Raw genomic sequence first — 19,860 nt, 5'->3', positions numbered from 1 at the left:
ACTTTTCATCACCGACAAAATAGTATTGTACAAGATGGTTGTGCCCATCCACACGATTTCTCTGTAAAGGGCATTTTCTGGTTTTTGAAGAGGAAGTTTCAACTTTGTCTTCTTGTAGATAAGCGAGCATTATTTGCATAACGTTTTCGATAAACATCGATTCTCACAAAGCAAACTTACCGTGGAACATGATTATGGCGTTTTGAATTTGATATAAAGAATGTAGAGGTTTTTTGTGTTGTGGTATATAATGAAAGTAGTATTCTGTATTGGAGATAGAGGAAAAAAAATTATAATCCTTAATGTTTTAAAAACCGGTTGTTTAATTGAACCGGTATGGCGACCGATTCCCGGTTTAACTGGTTCGACCGACGAGTGAACCGATTTTTATATTTTTCATGTTTTTTTTCTATTTTCCTACACATACATACATATATAAATTATGAATTTGATGTGTACAAGTTGAAACATTAAATATACACATAGAAATAAGTTGTAAATGAATCCAAATATATTAAAATAACACATAACCATAAGTTTTAATGTTTTACATCAATTCATATACGCCAAAAAGAAAATAAAATATAATATTGAAACCAAATATAATTTTAGATGAATATAACATCATAAAAAATCTTTATAATATTTATCATAAAACTAAATAGTTTTGAAGAAAAAAGTCATTAAAGTTTATTACGTAAATGATTTTTTTCATATGTTTTTATTCGGTTTAACCGGTTCAACCGGTTTATTTTGACCGGTTCAACCGGGTTTTTTTTAAAGACCTGTCGGTTTAATCCGGTTCAGAAATTAATATAAAACCGGTGATAGTTGAACCGCTCTCTCCACCGGTTCCCCGTCCAATCGGTTCGACCGGCCGGTTCAAACCGGTTTTTAAAACATTGATAATCCTACATGCGTCCAACGGTAAAAAATGAAAGAATGCATGCGGTGTAATCCCACACACCACACTTTGTGGTGCTCCCCACGTCCCGCTCCTACCAGCTCAACCCACCGTATTGTGTGGTGGAAGTAGACTCTTGAGCTTAACTTTGCAACCATTACAATCTAGAAACTAGTATTTTTGTATGCAAAATATCTACCAACATTGCTAACAATCTATAACTAGATTTAAAGAAAAAGATGCCTAAGGAATGACAGATTACAAATTTTAACCCACCATCTAGTGTTTGTTATTCCAAGGAACTGTTACTTTCTCTTATTATTCTCTTGCCGGTGCAAAATGGCTGGTGAAGCCCCATTTATATGATTAAGGTTCTTGTGGTCTTGTTGAGTCCATAGATGATAGATGCTTGGCATGCATAACAAAATTACAAAATTTTAATTACTTCAATACATAATGTATCTTTTACGGTTCTTTAAAGTAAGCACACTAGCTCCGATTTTGCAAGTTCCAATTTTTCTTTGGGGTGCTTTATGCTTAGGGTAAATTCAGCATATATGTACTAATACTGAAACAAAAAACGGATAACATAACTTTACCAAGTGTGGCATAAACCATATTGGACGTTCCATTTTGATACATGAATAAACATTATCAAACAACAACCAATGTTATAAACATAGTATGCAAATTTCTATAAATCCATAATAATCAAACAACAACCACCGTTATAAACATAGTATGCAAATTTCTAGAAATCCATAATGTACCAATATCACATGCCTTGCATGGTTGCATGAGTAGAAGATCGAAATAGCATTCCAGAATTCACGAGTTGCACTGTTTAGCATAAACTAATGAAAAGAAATCACAACCTTAGAAGATACCAGTTTAATTGAGAACTAAAATTCTTGCATGCATATGGACTCCAGATATTCCTTCATTGCCTGAACCTCATCAATGGATGCATCTTCGTGGTGCTCGATCCACTTGGTCGCGTCAGCAATCTTGTGCTCCATCATCATCAACCTCTCACTGTAAGCCATATTCTTAATCTTATTTTTCATGTCGTATATGAAATCCTCTAGAGCATTGAATGCATCTACTTTCTTTTTGTATTCTTGGTCCTCGTGTTTGTAGTCTTCAGCATCTTTTACCATCTTCTCGATCTTTTCCTTTGAGAGTCTTCTGTTTTCGTTGGTAATCATGAGTTTATTCATCTTACCGGTTGATAATATCCCCGCTGTGACTGTGAGGATACCGCTGGCATCTATTTCAAAACACGCAATTGTGCTTACAACTCCTTTTGGAGCCGGGGGTATTCCAGAAATTGTGAACTTCCCCAACAAATGGTTATCCGTAGATTTGGCTCTTTCACCTTGATACACCATGATTTCCCACCAAGATTGGTTGTCTTCGGTTGTACAATAAATTTTGGATATCTTTGTAGGTATTGGAGTGTTCCTTGGGATCACCACGTTAAATTTTTTGCCTCTTACCTCTATACCAAGGGACAAAGGGGTGACATCTAATAACACCAAATCTCGACACCTTTTATCACTGTTACCACTTAACTTTGCAGCCATAACCGCTGCACCGTATGCTACAGCCTCATCGGGGTTTAGGCTCTTGTATAGCTCCTTCTTCTGATTGAAAAGTTTTTGCAACATACATTGGACCTTTGGTATTCTAGTTGACCCACCAACAAGAATCACCTCGTTTACCTCCGGTTTCTTCATCTTTGCATCGCTTAAACATGCCTCCAGAGTCTTGATGCATCGATCAAAATACTCCATGTTGAGGTCTTCAAATTTAGCTCGACTGAATTTCATAGAGAAATCAATCCCCTCATGCAAGCAATCTAGCTCGATAGATGTGAGAGTATCGCTCGAGAGAATCCTTTTTGCTTTCTCACAAGCACATCTCAGTCTCCCCAATGCTTTTTTGTTGGGTGTCAAGTCTTTCTTCCATTTTCTTTTGAATTCCTTAACACAGTGATCCACCATGCGGTTATCAAAATCCTCGCCTCCCAAATGAGTATCACCAGCAACGGCTTTCACCTCAAAGGTACCGAATTCCCCTTCTACCATAGTCAGTATAGAGACATCAAAAGTGCCACCACCCAGATCAAACACCACCACATTCTTCTTCTTTTTCTCTTTCATTTTGAAGGGCTCTTCTAGACCATAAGCAATTGCAGCTGCTGTAGGTTCATTGATCATGCTAATGACGTTGAGTCCAGCAATAGTGCCAGCATCTTTTGTTGCTTGACGCTGTGGATCGTTAAAGTAAGCGGGGACTGTTATCACAGCATCTTTCACGGGTTTTCCAACGTATGATTCTGCAATTTCTTTCATCCTTCCAAGAACCATTGATGAAATTTCTTCCGCCAAAAATTCCTTGGCTTTACCTTTGTAGGAGACGACTATCTTTGGTGTGTCGGAAGGACCTTCTATCACCTTAAAAGGCCACAATTTCTTGTCCTCCTGCACTTTGGAATCACTGAACCTTCTTCCGATCAACCTCTTAGCATCTGAACATTATTTCAAAAAAAATATTAGTTTATAACAATGATCTAAGACTTCAGTGTACTTAAATGTATCAGATTCCGCTGTTGAGTGAAGAATGATTCTTAAAATATGGAATTTCCTTACGCTTAATCATAATAAAATAACAACATTCAATACGATGTATGAAAAAAAAAAGGTTATTACGTACCAAATATGGTGTTAGCAGGGTTGATGGCGGCTTGGTTCTTGGCGCCGTCGCCAATGAGACGTGCTGCATCAACGAAAGCAACACAAGACGGTGTCGTTCTATATCCCTGAGCATTAGGAATGATTTCGATGCGATCATTCTTCCAAACGGCGACACATGAGTACGTTGTTCCGAGGTCAATGCCGATGGCCGGTGCGTCGTCTCCTGTTTTGCCCATTACAGCCAAATTTCAGTATAAATTAATTGTCGCTTTTCATCATTAACTTACCTTATACATTTTGTTTTAAAATTCAAAAAGTTCTGATGCATAGTCGATCTTTATCTCCTACTATCTCGACCCCTATCTCCCTTATTTTTAGACCAAATAGTCAATCTATCAAGTGTAACATTTTTCGAGCCCTTGAGCGTTTTTGTTTATTTTGAAAATTTTTCATTATTTACTAAACCTTTTTATGATTTAAATTGTCATCTTCATACCAACTAAACAACCTATAATTTAACAATAATATAAAACTAACAAAAAGAACACTAATTCAGCAATTAAAAAAAAATATAATTCAAATATAAATTACATAATTAAAATTCAAATGAAACTAAAGCATATTAAAATTGTATGTCATGTCTCCTTGGTCACATCATAGTTTAAATCTTGGTCTAAAGCATCTTCAAACATGTCTGAATCTTCTTATGTATTGTCGAACAGGTCGTCGTATGTAGACTACACCTCTGTAGATTGATGATTTCAGAATATGACCAAAGGTTCCGCAGAGGGGGTTCTGCGGAACCATCACGCCTCTGCGGATTCTTTATTGCTCTGAGGATCAGGGGCATTAGGTAAAATCGCCCAAAAATTACCCTTTCCTCCTTAGTCGAATGCGGAAGGAAGCTAGGGCAGTCGATTCGCGGAAGGAAGCTACGGACGTCGGACGGAACGAACACAAAAATGTCACGGTGAGCTCGATTCGTGCATGGAGCAACTGCACTCCGATGTGTTATCTGATGGATATGGAACTCAAGTAATATTTCAATTTTTTTTCCTAATCTTTGTATAAACTCTGAAGTAGAAATTGATTATATGAATTGGAAATTGATAGGTTAAATGTTATATATAAACATGTATGTTTGTTAGGATGTAAGGACCGGAGTTTGTGAAATGAGAAATCAATTTATCCTATTCTTTTCATCATGAACAGATCCTCAGAGGTCCTTTGCAAGAACTGATCTGCAGAGGAGCCCTCTACGGAACGATATATGCCTTTGCGGAAATGTATTTTTTTGTTCTTGTTTTTTGTTTTTTGTTTTTTTTTTCCGATTTTCTATAATTATTATCTCTTAAAATGGACCATTGAATATTGAGATCATTTTATGTTTGATTATATGTAAATTAATATTAAAATCGATTTACAATTATTTCTATAGTTAAAAAAAACATTGAAAATTTCTATAATTATTATTAAAGTGGACCATTTATGTAAATTTTATAATATATATGGGACCTTTCTGTAAAATTCTGTAAATTTGTTATAGAAAATGGACAATTTATTTTGAAAGATAATTATTGACGTAGACCATTGTATAAAAAGTTATAGAATAAAAACATTATTTTTGTTGCATAAAATTGTTAAAAAACAATATATAAGTACAATGCTATAAAAATACAAGTACAATGTTATTTAAAGTTACTTTTCAGTATTATTATTATTATTTTTTTAATTTTTGCATATATGTTTAATCTTTTGCAGCATAGTTTGCGTGGATGGCCTGCAGAATGTACTTTTAAAGGGCGTTGGGGACTGAGTTGAAAAAGTACATTACAAAACTAAATAGTAGGCAAGTTGAATCATTTCGAGAGACAGCTTTTGGGATCTTCATTGGTATGCCCACCCCGAATGGTGACCCGATGCTCTGTCATTTGTTGATGTTGAATGAGGTTCGTGATGTAGAGGTAGCCAGGGCTGGAAAGTTTCTGTAACGTCCCAAAAATACGACCCGGAAATTTCATTTCTAATATATATAAAAGATCATAAAACGGAGTATTTCATAATAAAACCATACGTGGCGTATCTCAAACTATAACAAAATACTGCGAGAAAACCGTGTCACCACTGTATCAAAACATAACTAAATAAAACTAAATCAACTCCCAGGGCAAAAACTGAAGCTGTGGTGTGTGCGATGCCATCATCCTGAGCTCTTCCCTTTGCTTGCGGAAGTACATGAAACCAAAACTGAAATTGTAAGCACGAAGCTTAGTGAGCTCCCCCAAACTACCACATACCATACAATAACAAATAAAGCACATACTGGGCCTTGCCCACTGCATCGGACCGAAGTCCGGAACTAACTGCATCGGACCGAATTCCGGAACTAACTGTATTGGATCGAAGTCCGGAACTGACTGCATCGGACCGAAGTCCGGAACTAACTGCATCGGAACGAAGCCCAGAACTGACTGCATCGGACCGAAGTCCGGAACTGACTACATCGGACCGAAGTCCGGAACGGGCTGCATCGGACCGAAGTCTGGAACTATCTGATCATCGCATAACATGAACACGTATCTACTAACATAGCACATATACAACATTGGACCTAAGTCCGGGGCACATAACACATAAACATGCCTGAGTTACAAAGATATCAAGCACCCTGAGATACTGCTTCGGACCGAAATCCGGAACTAACTACTAACTAAACGGACCGGCATTGTGGCCGTAGACCCGTCCCTACAGGTAGGAAACTCACCTCGAGAACTGGCTGCTGAGTGTATGGCTCTGGAAGCTATCTGCTGCTACTCCGGTATCTCCTCGGCTACAATTCCATAAACACACTCAAACAAATACTGATAATTGTATTGGGGTAAAATGACTCTTTTACCCCTGGTCAAGTCAACTCTCCTGGTCCAATTCAATCAACAGTTGACCTGGCTCGCCGAGTTGGTCCGCCAACTCGCCGAGTCTCTACTCTCACTTTTCAAACTTCACTCGCTGCTACTTGTCGAGTGTGGCATCAACTCGACGAGTTGCCTTACGATTCTAGAACTTCAGGCTATCTGCATCCGACTCGCCGAGTCTGATGAACAACTCGACGAGTTGTTCTTGAGTTAAGAAGATCGTCCTGGACTCGCCGAGTTGTATGAACAACTCTTCGAGTTCCTCCATTACTAAGTCTGACCTCCAACTCACTGAGTCCACTCTACCACTCACTGGTCCCCACTCGACACCACTCAAAAGGGGAAACTCGGTGACTCGCGACTCGACTCGCTGAGTCGCATGCATGCGGCTTCTAAAAACTCGATTCTGCTTGAATCCAGCGTATATAATTTATAGATCTGGGCTCCCTAAGCTCGATTAACACGTAAAGATTCTATCTTTACGTGCCCATAAGCACCCAAGAGGATTAAAAGGCTCAAAAGCATAATAAAGGCTAGATCTAGGGTTCTCATGCAAAGCAACTTCGAAAAAGGCAATAAAGGATAGGATCCAAAAAGTTTTCAACTTGAATGAACGATCCAAATTCAATGTTTTTCTGTGTTTTTGGTCCATAATATACTTGAAAAGTCGATTTTACCCTTTTCATTTCTTTTTTCTATTTTTTTGATTTGTTTTGATATTTAAATAGTTAAAAACAAAAAATAAAAACTAAATCTCACCCACCTCCTCTTCACCGTACCCCATTTTCTCTCCCTATCTTTTGACTCTCTTTCCCATCTTCTTCTTCATCACACATCACCTGCAAATCAAAACTCACACAAAATATGAACAAAAAACCCAGAATCTGCAGCAACCTTCTTCTTCAATGAGTTTACCATTCATCGAAATGTATAAAATTATTGTAGAAGCAAAGGCCAACAAAAAAATCAAATTTATTTGCAATTACGCCTAAAACACTTAAAATTAGAACACCAAAATTAATTCATCCTAATTAAGTGTATTATAATCCGAAAAATTACAGTGCAGACACCAAAGTGCATCCCAACACAAACTCTTCAAGCTCTTGATAACCACAAATCGAGCAACAGTAGCCAAATGATAAAATTTCGCAAAATCCATGTTTAAAAACCATTGAAGAAAACCTGTGATGTCCAAAAAAATTGACTTAGTGGGTTTCTTCCATGAGTAGGCAGAAAACACAAAATCAGTGATGAACACGAATCGTAGAAAATGATAAACACAATGATGAATAAGAATTGCAGAAAATCAAAATAAAAATTCTAAACCAACCTAGAAATTTGCAGAAGACACAAAATCAAAATCTGGATTGAAACCCTAAAATAGTCTGGCGGCTAAGGGAAAGAGATGAGTATGTCGCCACAAGTTAGAACATTTCAAGATTTCCGATTTGTTACTAGATTCAACGTTGTCGACTTCATTAAGGTTAAGGCAGGTTTCAAGCTCTAATATGTAAATCCACTGGCTCATAAAGGACGAGGAATGGAGGCGATGAGAGGTAAAATACTCACCGACAAGAAGGGGTGGCGATCATTAGGTCTTCTTGACGAGGTGATAGACATGGAAATGATCTGAAAGTCAATGTCTTTTTGATGAAGAGGGAAAGAACACGAGAAAGAAATATAGGGTGGATGGGGTTTGTAGGCCCATTTTTTTTCTATTTCTTTTTTTTTAATTATAAAACAATTAATACAAATAAAGAAAATGAAAAAAATAAATAATAAGGGCAAAATAGTCTTTTCAAATTTTCAAGGACTAAAACTAAAGAAAATTCTTGATTTTAGACCTTCCATGGAAGTCGAAAACTTTTTGGAACCCATCCAAAGTTTTTTGCAAACCACAAGGACTAATTTTACAGTTTTGTCTTTAAATTGTCATCTTCATACCAACTAAACAACCTATAATTTAACAATAATATAAAACTAACAAAAAGAACACTAATTCAGCAATTAAATAAATATATATAATCCAAATATAAATTACATAATTAAAATTCAAATGAAACTAAAGCATATTAAAATTGTATGTCATGTCTCCTTGGTCATATCATAGTTTAAATCTTGGTCTAAAGCATCTTCAAACATGTCTGAATCTTCTTATGTATTGTTGAACAGGTCGTCGTATGTAGACTACACCTCTGTAGATTGAGGATTTCAGAATATGACCAAAGGTTCCGCAGAGGGGGTTCTGCGGAACCAAAACGCCTCTGCGGATTCTTTATTGCTCTGAGGATCAGGGGCATTAGGTAAAATCACCCAAAAATTACCCTTTCCTCCTTAGTCAAATGCGGAAGGAAGCTAGGGCAGTCGATTCGCGGAAGGAAGCTGCAGACGTCGGACGGAACGGACACAAAATGTCACGGCGAGCTCGATTCGTGGAGCAACTACACTCCGATGTGTTATCTGATGGATATGGAACTCAAGTAATATTTCAATTTTTTTTCCTAATCTTTGTATAAACTCAGAAGTAGAAATTGATTATATGAATTGGAAATTGATAGGTTAAATGTTATATATAAACATGTATGTTTGTTAGGATGTAAGGACTGAAATTTGTGAAATGAGAAATCTATTTATCCTATTCTTTTCATCATGAACAGATCCTCAAAGGTCCTTTGCAAGAACTGATCTGCAGAGGAGCCCTCTGCGCAACGATATATGCCTTTGCGCAAATGTATTTTTTTGTTTTTTTTTTTTGTTTTTTTTTTTTTTCCGATTTTCTATATGCCTTTGCGCAAATGTATTTTTTTCCGATTTTCTAACACTCAACTGAGTTCTTTTGACCCTCAACAGATATGAGACTTAAAGCCTTGGACTCGTCGAGTCCCAGGAACGGACTCGCCGAGTCGGTCACGTCCACATTCTAAATCCTCGAGTTCTGATGTACAACTTTTGATCAAAAGATAGCTCCAAGCTTCTACAATCGATCTAGCATGTAAAGTTACGAACTTTACGTGCTTGCATGGGACTCTGAGCTCAAAAAGACATAAAACAAGCTCTTATGATGCATGGGACCTTTCATGGGTGCAAAAGCAGTCCCCAACTGCCTAGTGACCCCCTTAATGACGTGATTCATAAGCTCCAACCCCCAACCATGTTTGCAATCATGGTTGGCCATAAAAATGGCTTATAAAATCCCTAAATCTCCCCAAAAGGGATCTAACAAATGAAAGAGCAAGGTTACAACTTTTTACCATCAATGAACTATAGAAGGTGCACAAACTCGGGTTCCCTTGGTCTCTACTCGCTTCCTCAAGCTTTTCTACTTCCTTCTTAAAACCACAAGCACCAAAATCCACCAACAAAGCTTAGATTGCTTCAATAACGGCTAGGGTTTCAATGAGAGGTGTTCTGGGAGCATAAGGGACGATATGGCCGACATAACATTGTTTAAATAGGGTGCAAACCCTCGGATTAGGGTTTTTTATTTTTTTATTTTATTTTATTTTATTTTTTCAGACAACGTCTACTCGTCGAGTCCGGGGCCCAACTCGTCAAGTCCATTGCTTGAATCCCGCGTCCCATCCCGCTTCTACTCGACGAGTTGGTCCTTCAACTTGCCGAGTCCAAGGCCAAAATGCAAGATTTTTAAATGATTAATAAAAAGCAAGGTTGCAGAAAACGCTAGACGTTAGCTAGGCGGTGGACTGGGGTCTAGGGATTAATCGGTTAGACGGGGATTAATCGGGGAACATTAATTATTAAAAAAATAATTCAAAAAATTATAAATCTAATTTTAATACTAAGAATATAAGTAAATAAGCATAAAGGTTTAATAATAACTTAATAAGTTTAACAAACACAACCATTTATCATCCAAAATAAACATAAAAGTTTAATAGTAAGTTTAACAAGCACACCAAATCATATCCAACAAGTCCATAAAAGTTTAAAATAAGTTTTAACAACACAACAATTTTCTTCTAATCTTCACCACATACTTCCATTATTTGAACCCCATCCGACTCATATTCGTATTCTTCTAACACTTGATCCTCACTCTCGGACTCGAAATCTTCATCAAAAAGTTCGCTCGTTTTTGGACTTTCGCGGGGTGCTTGACTAACATCGGTTTCAAGAGTTTCATCAACCGTTTTGGGGTCTACTTCGTCTACATCACAATCATCGCAATCAACAATCCATTCTTGAGCGGAGAGAGAATGATTTGATAATAGCACTTCTATGTTTCTATCTTTTCTATTTTTGTTTTTCTCCATTAAATTAGCATTGAATTGAACATAAACAAGATTGTTCAATTTGCTTGTCTCCAATCTATTTCGTTTCTTTGTGTGTACCTACAAATTTAAACACAACAAAGAGTTTAAACATGCTTAATATTTAAATTTTATAAAATATAAATTTAATGCTTTATATTACTAACCCCTTCAAACGTGCTCCAATTCTTTCACAACCTGATGAACTACTAGTTAAAGAAAGAATCCTCATTGCAATCTTTGTCAAATGAGGAGTTGTGCCACCAAATAGTCCCCACCAACTAGCTATGATTTTGAAACAAAAACACATTATTAATCGATAAATATCAAAATTTTATAAAATAGATAAATAGATAACTAAAAGGAAAACGAATTACCCAGATCAATGTCGGCATCATTCACCTTACAATGTTTAATTGCAAGATCGGAGCCAAATCTATCAACCTTCTTCTTGTACTTTGGCAAGTCAATAGTTACGAATTGCCTTTGTATCTCTAAATCTCCAAGAAATAATGTATCAAAAAAATCAAGAACCGCATCCATTACATCGGGATCAAATTGGAGTTGTGCATCATTATAATGGTAATACGGATTCAAAAGATAAGATGTCAAATGTAAAGTTGAATCTAGTTGACCTTTCATCTTTGTGTTTATGATATCTATAATAGGCTTGTAGTGTTTCTCGTTACCACCCAAAGATTTGATAATTTCTTCTTTTGCAACTTTAATCTCCCCATAAACAAAACCCATTGAGGGCTTCCAATCCGCATCAACCATTCGAAGGACTTTCACCAAAGGAGAGAACACTTTTAAACATTGTGTCACACCGGACCAAAACTGGACACTTGTCACCGTTTTATATGAGGCAATCCCTTTAGGCTTACCGGAAAATTTACATTCCTCCCATTCGTTGCTAGAGAACATATGTCTTAGTTGCTCCTTTTTTTCGGACAAACTTTGTAATGTTAGAAAGGCCGAAGCAAATCTTGTGACTCCCGGTCGGATAATTTCCCTTTTGTTGGTGTAACTTCTCATCATCGCCAAGGTTTTGTGGTGAGCGTAAATGAATATGGTTAGTTTCTTTGCTTGATCTAGGATTTTCTTAAACCTTGGGAGTGCTCCGATACCTTGAAAAACAAACACGATTAAATAATAAATTATAATATATAATTAAACATTTTTAAACTACATAAACTACTAAGAAAAATAAAATAATAAATACAATAAATAAATAAAATAATGTAAATACCTTCAAGCATGAGGTTAATGGTATGTGTTGCACATGATGTCCAAAAAATAGATGGTCTTTTCTCTTTTAGCAACTTCGCTGCCCCCATGTTATTTTTGGCATTATCGGTCACAACTTGAACAACATTCTCAGGACCAACTTGTTGAATACAAGATTCCACATACTCATATATGTGTTGGCTTGTATGTGCTTCACCGGAACATTCTTTTGAAGATAAAAAAACGGTACCCATCTTCGAATTAACACATAAATTCATAATGCTTCTCCTTTTTCGATCAAACCAAGCATCCGTCATAATCGAGCATCCATCCTCTTTCCATTCTTTTTCGTTTTTTTTCAACAAATTTTTTGTTCTTTCAACTTCAAGCTTTAGAAGTGGGTCACTCAAATCATATCTAGTAGGACATGGAAGCCCGGTTCCAAATTGGCCAATAACCTCCACCATCATTTTGAAGCTATCCCTTTCAAAGGCATGAAAAGGAATCGCACTCTCGTATGCCCACCTACTAATAAATTTATGGACCGCTAATATTCTTTCTTTCCGGACAATATTGTTAAGATCAATATTTTTGCTCTTTCCCGCCTTCACAACTTCTTCGGGGTTTATTATGTTTGCGAAGTTATCCATGGGGCCTATAACATTTGGAGCCTTCGACCCCAAAGAATTTTCTACTTCATCCACGCTATCATGCAATTCTTGTCTCGCCTCTACCCTTAAATCTTCAATATGAACTTTTTTAGCTTTTTTTTTCAACTTCCCTTCGTTAAGATAATTCAGACATTTCAATTGATCATCTTTTGTAGACTTTGGACATGAAGATACATTCCCCGTTACATGAGCAATATGTTGTTTCATCCTATAAATCCCCCCACCAAACACTTTTCCGCACAAGGTACATTTCAATCTATCCATGTTGCTTTTATCTGGGATGACACCATATTCCCAACCAACATCATCTGAATTACGTTTATGTGCACCAGTGGCGGTTGATCCAACAGATGTAGTAGATGCATTAGATGCCATTGATTGTCAACTGTTATAAAAAAAAAATACATTAACACATTAAAAATTCTCACTAAATCAACAAACTTTGTATCATATCCATTTATCATCACTTCATCTAATATTTATTATTGAGTATATCATGATTATCATCACATTAACACATTAAAAATAGTTGAATACTCACTCACATATCACTAAAAAAATCACATTAACAATAACACCGTATTGGTGTTATTCATATCAGAGGCTCTGTAAACAAGTTTTGTAAACTGACTAAACTCAATCATATTTCCAAACTAGCTTCTAATTAATTTTTAGCAAAAACAACCTGTTCTATAAACTCAATCAGTCAATCTCAGCTCTATATGAAGCAATGATACTGGAACTAAGTAAACTCAATCACATTAACAGAATAACAAGTACGAATTTCGTATTTAATAGGTAGTAAAAATCAAAGAATCGGGCCAAAATACTGGAAACAAGTTGATAAACCAAACAAGTTGATACCGGAATCGGGCCAAAGTACGAATGTTACCCAACTTTCGTCTTCCATGTTTAACAAAAAAATGAGCATATATTTCATCATTAGTTCATCAGAAATCAAATGATTAACACCTCAAATCGAGGACAATAGATAAAATTGAAATTTGATAGCAAAAATCGAGTTTGATAAACTAACCTGTGTCGATTATGAAGATTGTTGCCGAACACTGAATACAATGCAGCCCTAACAGCGGCTCTAACAGCAAAGATGGAGGATTTCACACATTGGGGTTGTAACAGGCGAAGGCGACGACACTATTATCTTCTTCGATTTCATCTTTTAGTCAAGAGAGAAACCACAAAAAAGTTTTCAACTTTTAGTCAAGAGAGAAACCACAGCGACGGGAATGAGCGAAGTGGGAACGAGCCCTAGAAAAAGTTATCAGTTTTTACGATTTTGCCCTAATCTTTTTTGAAAATCCGTTGACCGATGTTGACCTATTAAACGCCTAGATCCGATTATCTCCGATTAGCTCCGAGTTTGACCGGCTTTGACCAGCCCCGATTACACATAAAACGTGGTCGGTTGCAGTCCGCCTAGCGCCTAGGCGCCGATTAATCGGCCGCCTAGGCCGATTTTTACAACACTGATAAAAAGAAATACGTACCAAGAACCAGGTGCTACATTCTTGTGCCGTTTTTCTGAGAGCCTCAAATACTCATCCCATGAGTCCGTCCTATGTTGAATGCTAGTTGACGAATTGTCGTATTTTTCAGTTGGAGGGAAACCTTGCCTACCTCTAGCTTCCCACTTCGGTTGAAAATATGGAAATCGATTCTTCATCTCACTAAATATGCATAGAAAAATTATTTCCTCGTCCGAAGCCGACGTCTAAACTTTTCATCACCGACAAAATAGTATTGTACAAGATGGTTGTGCCCATCCACACGATTTCTCTGTAAAGGGCATTTTCTGGTTTTTGAAGAGGAAGTTTCAACTTTGTCTTCTTGTAGATAAGCGAGCATTATTTGCATAACGTTTTCGATAAACATCGATTCTCACAAAGCAAACTTACCGTGGAACATGATTATGGCGTTTTGAATTTGATATAAAGAATGTAGAGGTTTTTTGTGTTGTGGTATATAATGAAAGTAGTATTCTGTATTGGAGATAGAGGAAAAAAAATTATAATCCTTAATGTTTTAAAAACCGGTTGTTTAATTGAACCGGTATGGCGACCGATTCCCGGTTTAACTGGTTCGACCGACGAGTGAACCGATTTTTATATTTTTCATGTTTTTTTTCTATTTTCCTACACATACATACATATATAAATTATGAATTTGATGTGTACAAGTTGAAACATTAAATATACACATAGAAATAAGTTGTAAATGAATCCAAATATATTAAAATAACACATAACCATAAGTTTTAATGTTTTACATCAATTCATATACGCCAAAAAGAAAATAAAATATAATATTGAAACCAAATATAATTTTAGATGAATATAACATCATAAAAAATCTTTATAATATTTATCATAAAACTAAATAGTTTTGAAGAAAAAAGTCATTAAAGTTTATTACGTAAATGATTTTTTTCATATGTTTTTATTCGGTTTAACCGGTTCAACCGGTTTATTTTGACCGGTTCAACCGGGTTTTTTTTAAAGACCTGTCGGTTTAATCCGGTTCAGAAATTAATATAAAACCGGTGATAGTTGAACCGCTCTCTCCACCGGTTCCCCGTCCAATCGGTTCGACCGGCCGGTTCAAACCGGTTTTTAAAACATTGATAATCCTACATGCGTCCAACGGTAAAAAATGAAAGAATGCATGCGGTGTAATCCCACACACCACACTTTGTGGTGCTCCCCACGTCCCGCTCCTACCAGCTCAACCCACCGTATTGTGTGGTGGAAGTAGACTCTTGAGCTTAACTTTGCAACCATTACAATCTAGAAACTAGTATTTTTGTATGCAAAATATCTACCAACATTGCTAACAATCTATAACTAGATTTAAAGAAAAAGATGCCTAAGGAATGACAGATTACAAATTTTAACCCACCATCTAGTGTTTGTTATTCCAAGGAACTGTTACTTTCTCTTATTATTCTCTTGCCGGTGCAAAATGGCTGGTGAAGCCCCATTTATATGATTAAGGTTCTTGTGGTCTTGTTGAGTCCATAGATGATAGATGCTTGGCATGCATAACAAAATTACAAAATTTTAATTACTTCAATACATAATGTATCTTTTACGGTTCTTTAAAGTAAGCACACTAGCTCCGATTTTGCAAGTTCCAATTTTTCTTTGGGGTGCTTTATGCTTAGGGTAAATTCAGCATATATGTACTAATACTGAAACAAAAAACGGATAACATAACTTTACCAAGTGTGGCATAAACCATATTGGACGTTCCATTTTGATACATGAATAAACATTATCAAACAACAACCAATGTTATAAACATAGTATGCAAATTTCTATAAATCCATAATAATCAAACAACAACCACCGTTATAAACATAGTATGCAAATTTCTAGAAATCCATAATGTACCAATATCACATGCCTTGCATGGTTGCATGAGTAGAAGATCGAAATAGCATTCCAGAATTCACGAGTTGCACTGTTTAGCATAAACTAATGAAAAGAAATCACAACCTTAGAAGATACCAGTTTAATTGAGAACTAAAATTCTTGCATGCATATGGACTCCAGATATTCCTTCATTGCCTGAACCTCATCAATGGATGCATCTTCGTGGTGCTCGATCCACTTGGTCGCGTCAGCAATCTTGTGCTCCATCATCATCAACCTCTCACTGTAAGCCATATTCTTAATCTTATTTTTCATGTCGTATATGAAATCCTCTAGAGCATTGAATGCATCTACTTTCTTTTTGTATTCTTGGTCCTCGTGTTTGTAGTCTTCAGCATCTTTTACCATCTTCTCGATCTTTTCCTTTGAGAGTCTTCTGTTTTCGTTGGTAATCATGAGTTTATTCATCTTACCGGTTGATAATATCCCCGCTGTGACTGTGAGGATACCGCTGGCATCTATTTCAAAACACGCAATTGTGCTTACAACTCCTTTTGGAGCCGGGGGTATTCCAGAAATTGTGAACTTCCCCAACAAATGGTTATCCGTAGATTTGGCTCTTTCACCTTGATACACCATGATTTCCCACCAAGATTGGTTGTCTTCGGTTGTACAATAAATTTTGGATATCTTTGTAGGTATTGGAGTGTTCCTTGGGATCACCACGTTAAATTTTTTGCCTCTTACCTCTATACCAAGGGACAAAGGGGTGACATCTAATAACACCAAATCTCGACACCTTTTATCACTGTTACCACTTAACTTTGCAGCCATAACCGCTGCACCGTATGCTACAGCCTCATCGGGGTTTAGGCTCTTGTATAGCTCCTTCTTCTGATTGAAAAGTTTTTGCAACATACATTGGACCTTTGGTATTCTAGTTGACCCACCAACAAGAATCACCTCGTTTACCTCCGGTTTCTTCATCTTTGCATCGCTTAAACATGCCTCCAGAGTCTTGATGCATCGATCAAAATACTCCATGTTGAGGTCTTCAAATTTAGCTCGACTGAATTTCATAGAGAAATCAATCCCCTCATGCAAGCAATCTAGCTCGATAGATGTGAGAGTATCGCTCGAGAGAATCCTTTTTGCTTTCTCACAAGCACATCTCAGTCTCCCCAATGCTTTTTTGTTGGGTGTCAAGTCTTTCTTCCATTTTCTTTTGAATTCCTTAACACAGTGATCCACCATGCGGTTATCAAAATCCTCGCCTCCCAAATGAGTATCACCAGCAACGGCTTTCACCTCAAAGGTACCGAATTCCCCTTCTACCATAGTCAGTATAGAGACATCAAAAGTGCCACCACCCAGATCAAACACCACCACATTCTTCTTCTTTTTCTCTTTCATTTTGAAGGGCTCTTCTAGACCATAAGCAATTGCAGCTGCTGTAGGTTCATTGATCATGCTAATGACGTTGAGTCCAGCAATAGTGCCAGCATCTTTTGTTGCTTGACGCTGTGGATCGTTAAAGTAAGCGGGGACTGTTATCACAGCATCTTTCACGGGTTTTCCAACGTATGATTCTGCAATTTCTTTCATCCTTCCAAGAACCATTGATGAAATTTCTTCCGCCAAAAATTCCTTGGCTTTACCTTTGTAGGAGACGACTATCTTTGGTGTGTCGGAAGGACCTTCTATCACCTTAAAAGGCCACAATTTCTTGTCCTCCTGCACTTTGGAATCACTGAACCTTCTTCCGATCAACCTCTTAGCATCTGAACATTATTTCAAAAAAAATATTAGTTTATAACAATGATCTAAGACTTCAGTGTACTTAAATGTATCAGATTCCGCTGTTGAGTGAAGAATGATTCTTAAAATATGGAATTTCCTTACGCTTAATCATAATAAAATAACAACATTCAATACGATGTATGAAAAAAAAAAGGTTATTACGTACCAAATATGGTGTTAGCAGGGTTGATGGCGGCTTGGTTCTTGGCGCCGTCGCCAATGAGACGTGCTGCATCAACGAAAGCAACACAAGACGGTGTCGTTCTATATCCCTGAGCATTAGGAATGATTTCGATGCGATCATTCTTCCAAACGGCGACACATGAGTACGTTGTTCCGAGGTCAATGCCGATGGCCGGTGCGTCGTCTCCTGTTTTGCCCATTACAGCCAAATTTCAGTATAAATTAATTGTCGCTTTTCATCATTAACTTACCTTATACATTTTGTTTTAAAATTCAAAAAGTTCTGATGCATAGTCGATCTTTATCTCCTACTATCTCGACCCCTATCTCCCTTATTTTTAGACCAAATAGTCAATCTATCAAGTGTAACATTTTTCGAGCCCTTGAGCGTTTTTGTTTATTTTGAAAATTTTTCATTATTTACTAAACCTTTTTATGATTTAAATTGTCATCTTCATACCAACTAAACAACCTATAATTTAACAATAATATAAAACTAACAAAAAGAACACTAATTCAGCAATTAAAAAAAAATATAATTCAAATATAAATTACATAATTAAAATTCAAATGAAACTAAAGCATATTAAAATTGTATGTCATGTCTCCTTGGTCACATCATAGTTTAAATCTTGGTCTAAAGCATCTTCAAACATGTCTGAATCTTCTTATGTATTGTCGAACAGGTCGTCGTATGTAGACTACACCTCTGTAGATTGATGATTTCAGAATATGACCAAAGGTTCCGCAGAGGGGGTTCTGCGGAACCATCACGCCTCTACGGATTCTTTATTGCTCTGAGGATCAGGGGCATTAGGTAAAATCGCCCAAAAATTACCCTTTCCTCCTTAGTCGAATGCGGAAGGAAGCTAGGGCAGTCGATTCGCGGAAGGAAGCTGCGGACGTCGGACGGAACGAACACAAAAATGTCACGGTGAGCTCGATTCGTGCATGGAGCAACTGCACTCCGATGTGTTATCTGATGGATATGGAACTCAAGTAATATTTCAATTTTTTTTCCTAATCTTTGTATAAACTCTGAAGTAGAAATTGATTATATGAATTGGAAATTGATAGGTTAAATGTTATATATAAACATGTATGTTTGTTAGGATGTAAGGACCGGAGTTTGTGAAATGAGAAATCAATTTATCCTATTCTTTTCATCATGAACAGATCCTCAGAGGTCCTTTGCAAGAACTGATCTGCAGAGGAGCCCTCTACGGAACGATATATGCCTTTGCGGAAATGTATTTTTTTGTTCTTGTTTTTTGTTTTTTGTTTTTTTTTTCCGATTTTCTATAATTATTATCTCTTAAAATGGACCATTGAATATTGAGATCATTTTATGTTTGATTATATGTAAATTAATATTAAAATCGATTTACAATTATTTCTATAGTTAAAAAAAACATTGAAAATTTCTATAATTATTATTAAAGTGGACCATTTATGTAAATTTTATAATATATATGGGACCTTTCTGTAAAATTCTGTAAATTTGTTATAGAAAATGGACAATTTATTTTGAAAGATAATTATTGACGTAGACCATTGTATAAAAAGTTATAGAATAAAAACATTATTTTTGTTGCATAAAATTGTTAAAAAACAATATATAAGTACAATGCTATAAAAATACAAGTACAATGTTATTTAAAGTTACTTTTCAGTATTATTATTATTATTTTTTTAATTTTTGCATATATGTTTAATCTTTTGCAGCATAGTTTGCGTGGATGGCCTGCAGAATGTACTTTTAAAGGGCGTTGGGGACTGAGTTGAAAAAGTACATTACAAA

At 36.3% G+C, this 19,860-nt stretch overlaps 3 protein-coding genes across 3 annotated transcripts; all 3 read right to left on the bottom strand.

Annotated features, from left to right (window-relative positions):
* Nucleotides 1-1,806: 1,806 nt before the first annotated feature.
* Nucleotides 1,807-3,839, bottom strand: LOC145039951 (heat shock cognate 70 kDa protein-like). The gene is made up of 2 exons (XM_078987945.1): nucleotides 3,623-3,839; nucleotides 1,807-3,437 (listed from the first exon to the last, which is right to left on the bottom strand). Exons 1-2 carry the CDS (start codon nucleotides 3,837-3,839, stop codon nucleotides 1,807-1,809), a joined length of 1,848 nt encoding a protein of 615 aa, XP_078844071.1.
* A 3,446-nt stretch (nucleotides 3,840-7,285) lies between these two features.
* On the bottom strand, nucleotides 7,286-13,059 carry LOC145039950 (uncharacterized). Its single transcript, XM_078987944.1, has 5 exons — nucleotides 12,036-13,059; nucleotides 11,164-11,913; nucleotides 10,950-11,071; nucleotides 10,514-10,867; nucleotides 7,286-7,354 (listed from the first exon to the last, which is right to left on the bottom strand). Exons 1-5 carry the CDS (start codon nucleotides 13,057-13,059, stop codon nucleotides 7,286-7,288), a joined length of 2,319 nt encoding a protein of 772 aa, XP_078844070.1.
* A 3,167-nt stretch (nucleotides 13,060-16,226) lies between these two features.
* LOC145039949 (heat shock cognate 70 kDa protein-like) lies at nucleotides 16,227-18,259 on the bottom strand. The gene is made up of 2 exons (XM_078987943.1): nucleotides 18,043-18,259; nucleotides 16,227-17,857 (listed from the first exon to the last, which is right to left on the bottom strand). The coding sequence occupies exons 1-2, from the start codon at nucleotides 18,257-18,259 to the stop codon at nucleotides 16,227-16,229; spliced, it is 1,848 nt and encodes a 615-aa protein (XP_078844069.1).
* Nucleotides 18,260-19,860: the final 1,601 nt, after the last annotated feature.

The sequence above is a fragment of the Lactuca saligna genome, chromosome 4, assembly GCF_052625555.1.
Source record: "Lactuca saligna cultivar CGN05327 chromosome 4, ASM5262555v1, whole genome shotgun sequence".
Taxonomy (NCBI): domain Eukaryota; kingdom Viridiplantae; phylum Streptophyta; class Magnoliopsida; order Asterales; family Asteraceae; genus Lactuca; species Lactuca saligna.
Note: the sequence above shows the minus strand (reverse complement) of the source record. Positions and strands in the feature narration are given on the sequence as shown.

Excerpts from the sequence above, each read along its gene's own strand:
- LOC145039951 (XM_078987945.1), bottom strand. The coding sequence starts at position 3,839 with ATGGGCAAAACAGGAGACGACGCACCGGCCATCGGCATTGACCTCGGA. Across the intron at positions 3,438-3,622 it reads CCCTGCTAACACCATATTTG|ATGCTAAGAGGTTGATCGGA; the intron begins GTACGTAATAAC and ends AATAATGTTCAG.
- LOC145039950 (XM_078987944.1), bottom strand. The coding sequence starts at position 13,059 with ATGGCATCTAATGCATCTACTACATCTGTTGGATCAACCGCCACTGGT. Across the intron at positions 10,868-10,949 it reads GAGCACGTTTGAAGGGGTTA|GTACACACAAAGAAACGAAA; the intron begins GTAATATAAAGC and ends TTAAATTTGTAG. Across the intron at positions 7,355-10,513 it reads ATGGGGTTCAAATAATGGAA|GTGATGTGTGATGAAGAAGA; the intron begins GTATGTGGTGAA and ends TTTGATTTGCAG.
- LOC145039949 (XM_078987943.1), bottom strand. The coding sequence starts at position 18,259 with ATGGGCAAAACAGGAGACGACGCACCGGCCATCGGCATTGACCTCGGA. Across the intron at positions 17,858-18,042 it reads CCCTGCTAACACCATATTTG|ATGCTAAGAGGTTGATCGGA; the intron begins GTACGTAATAAC and ends AATAATGTTCAG.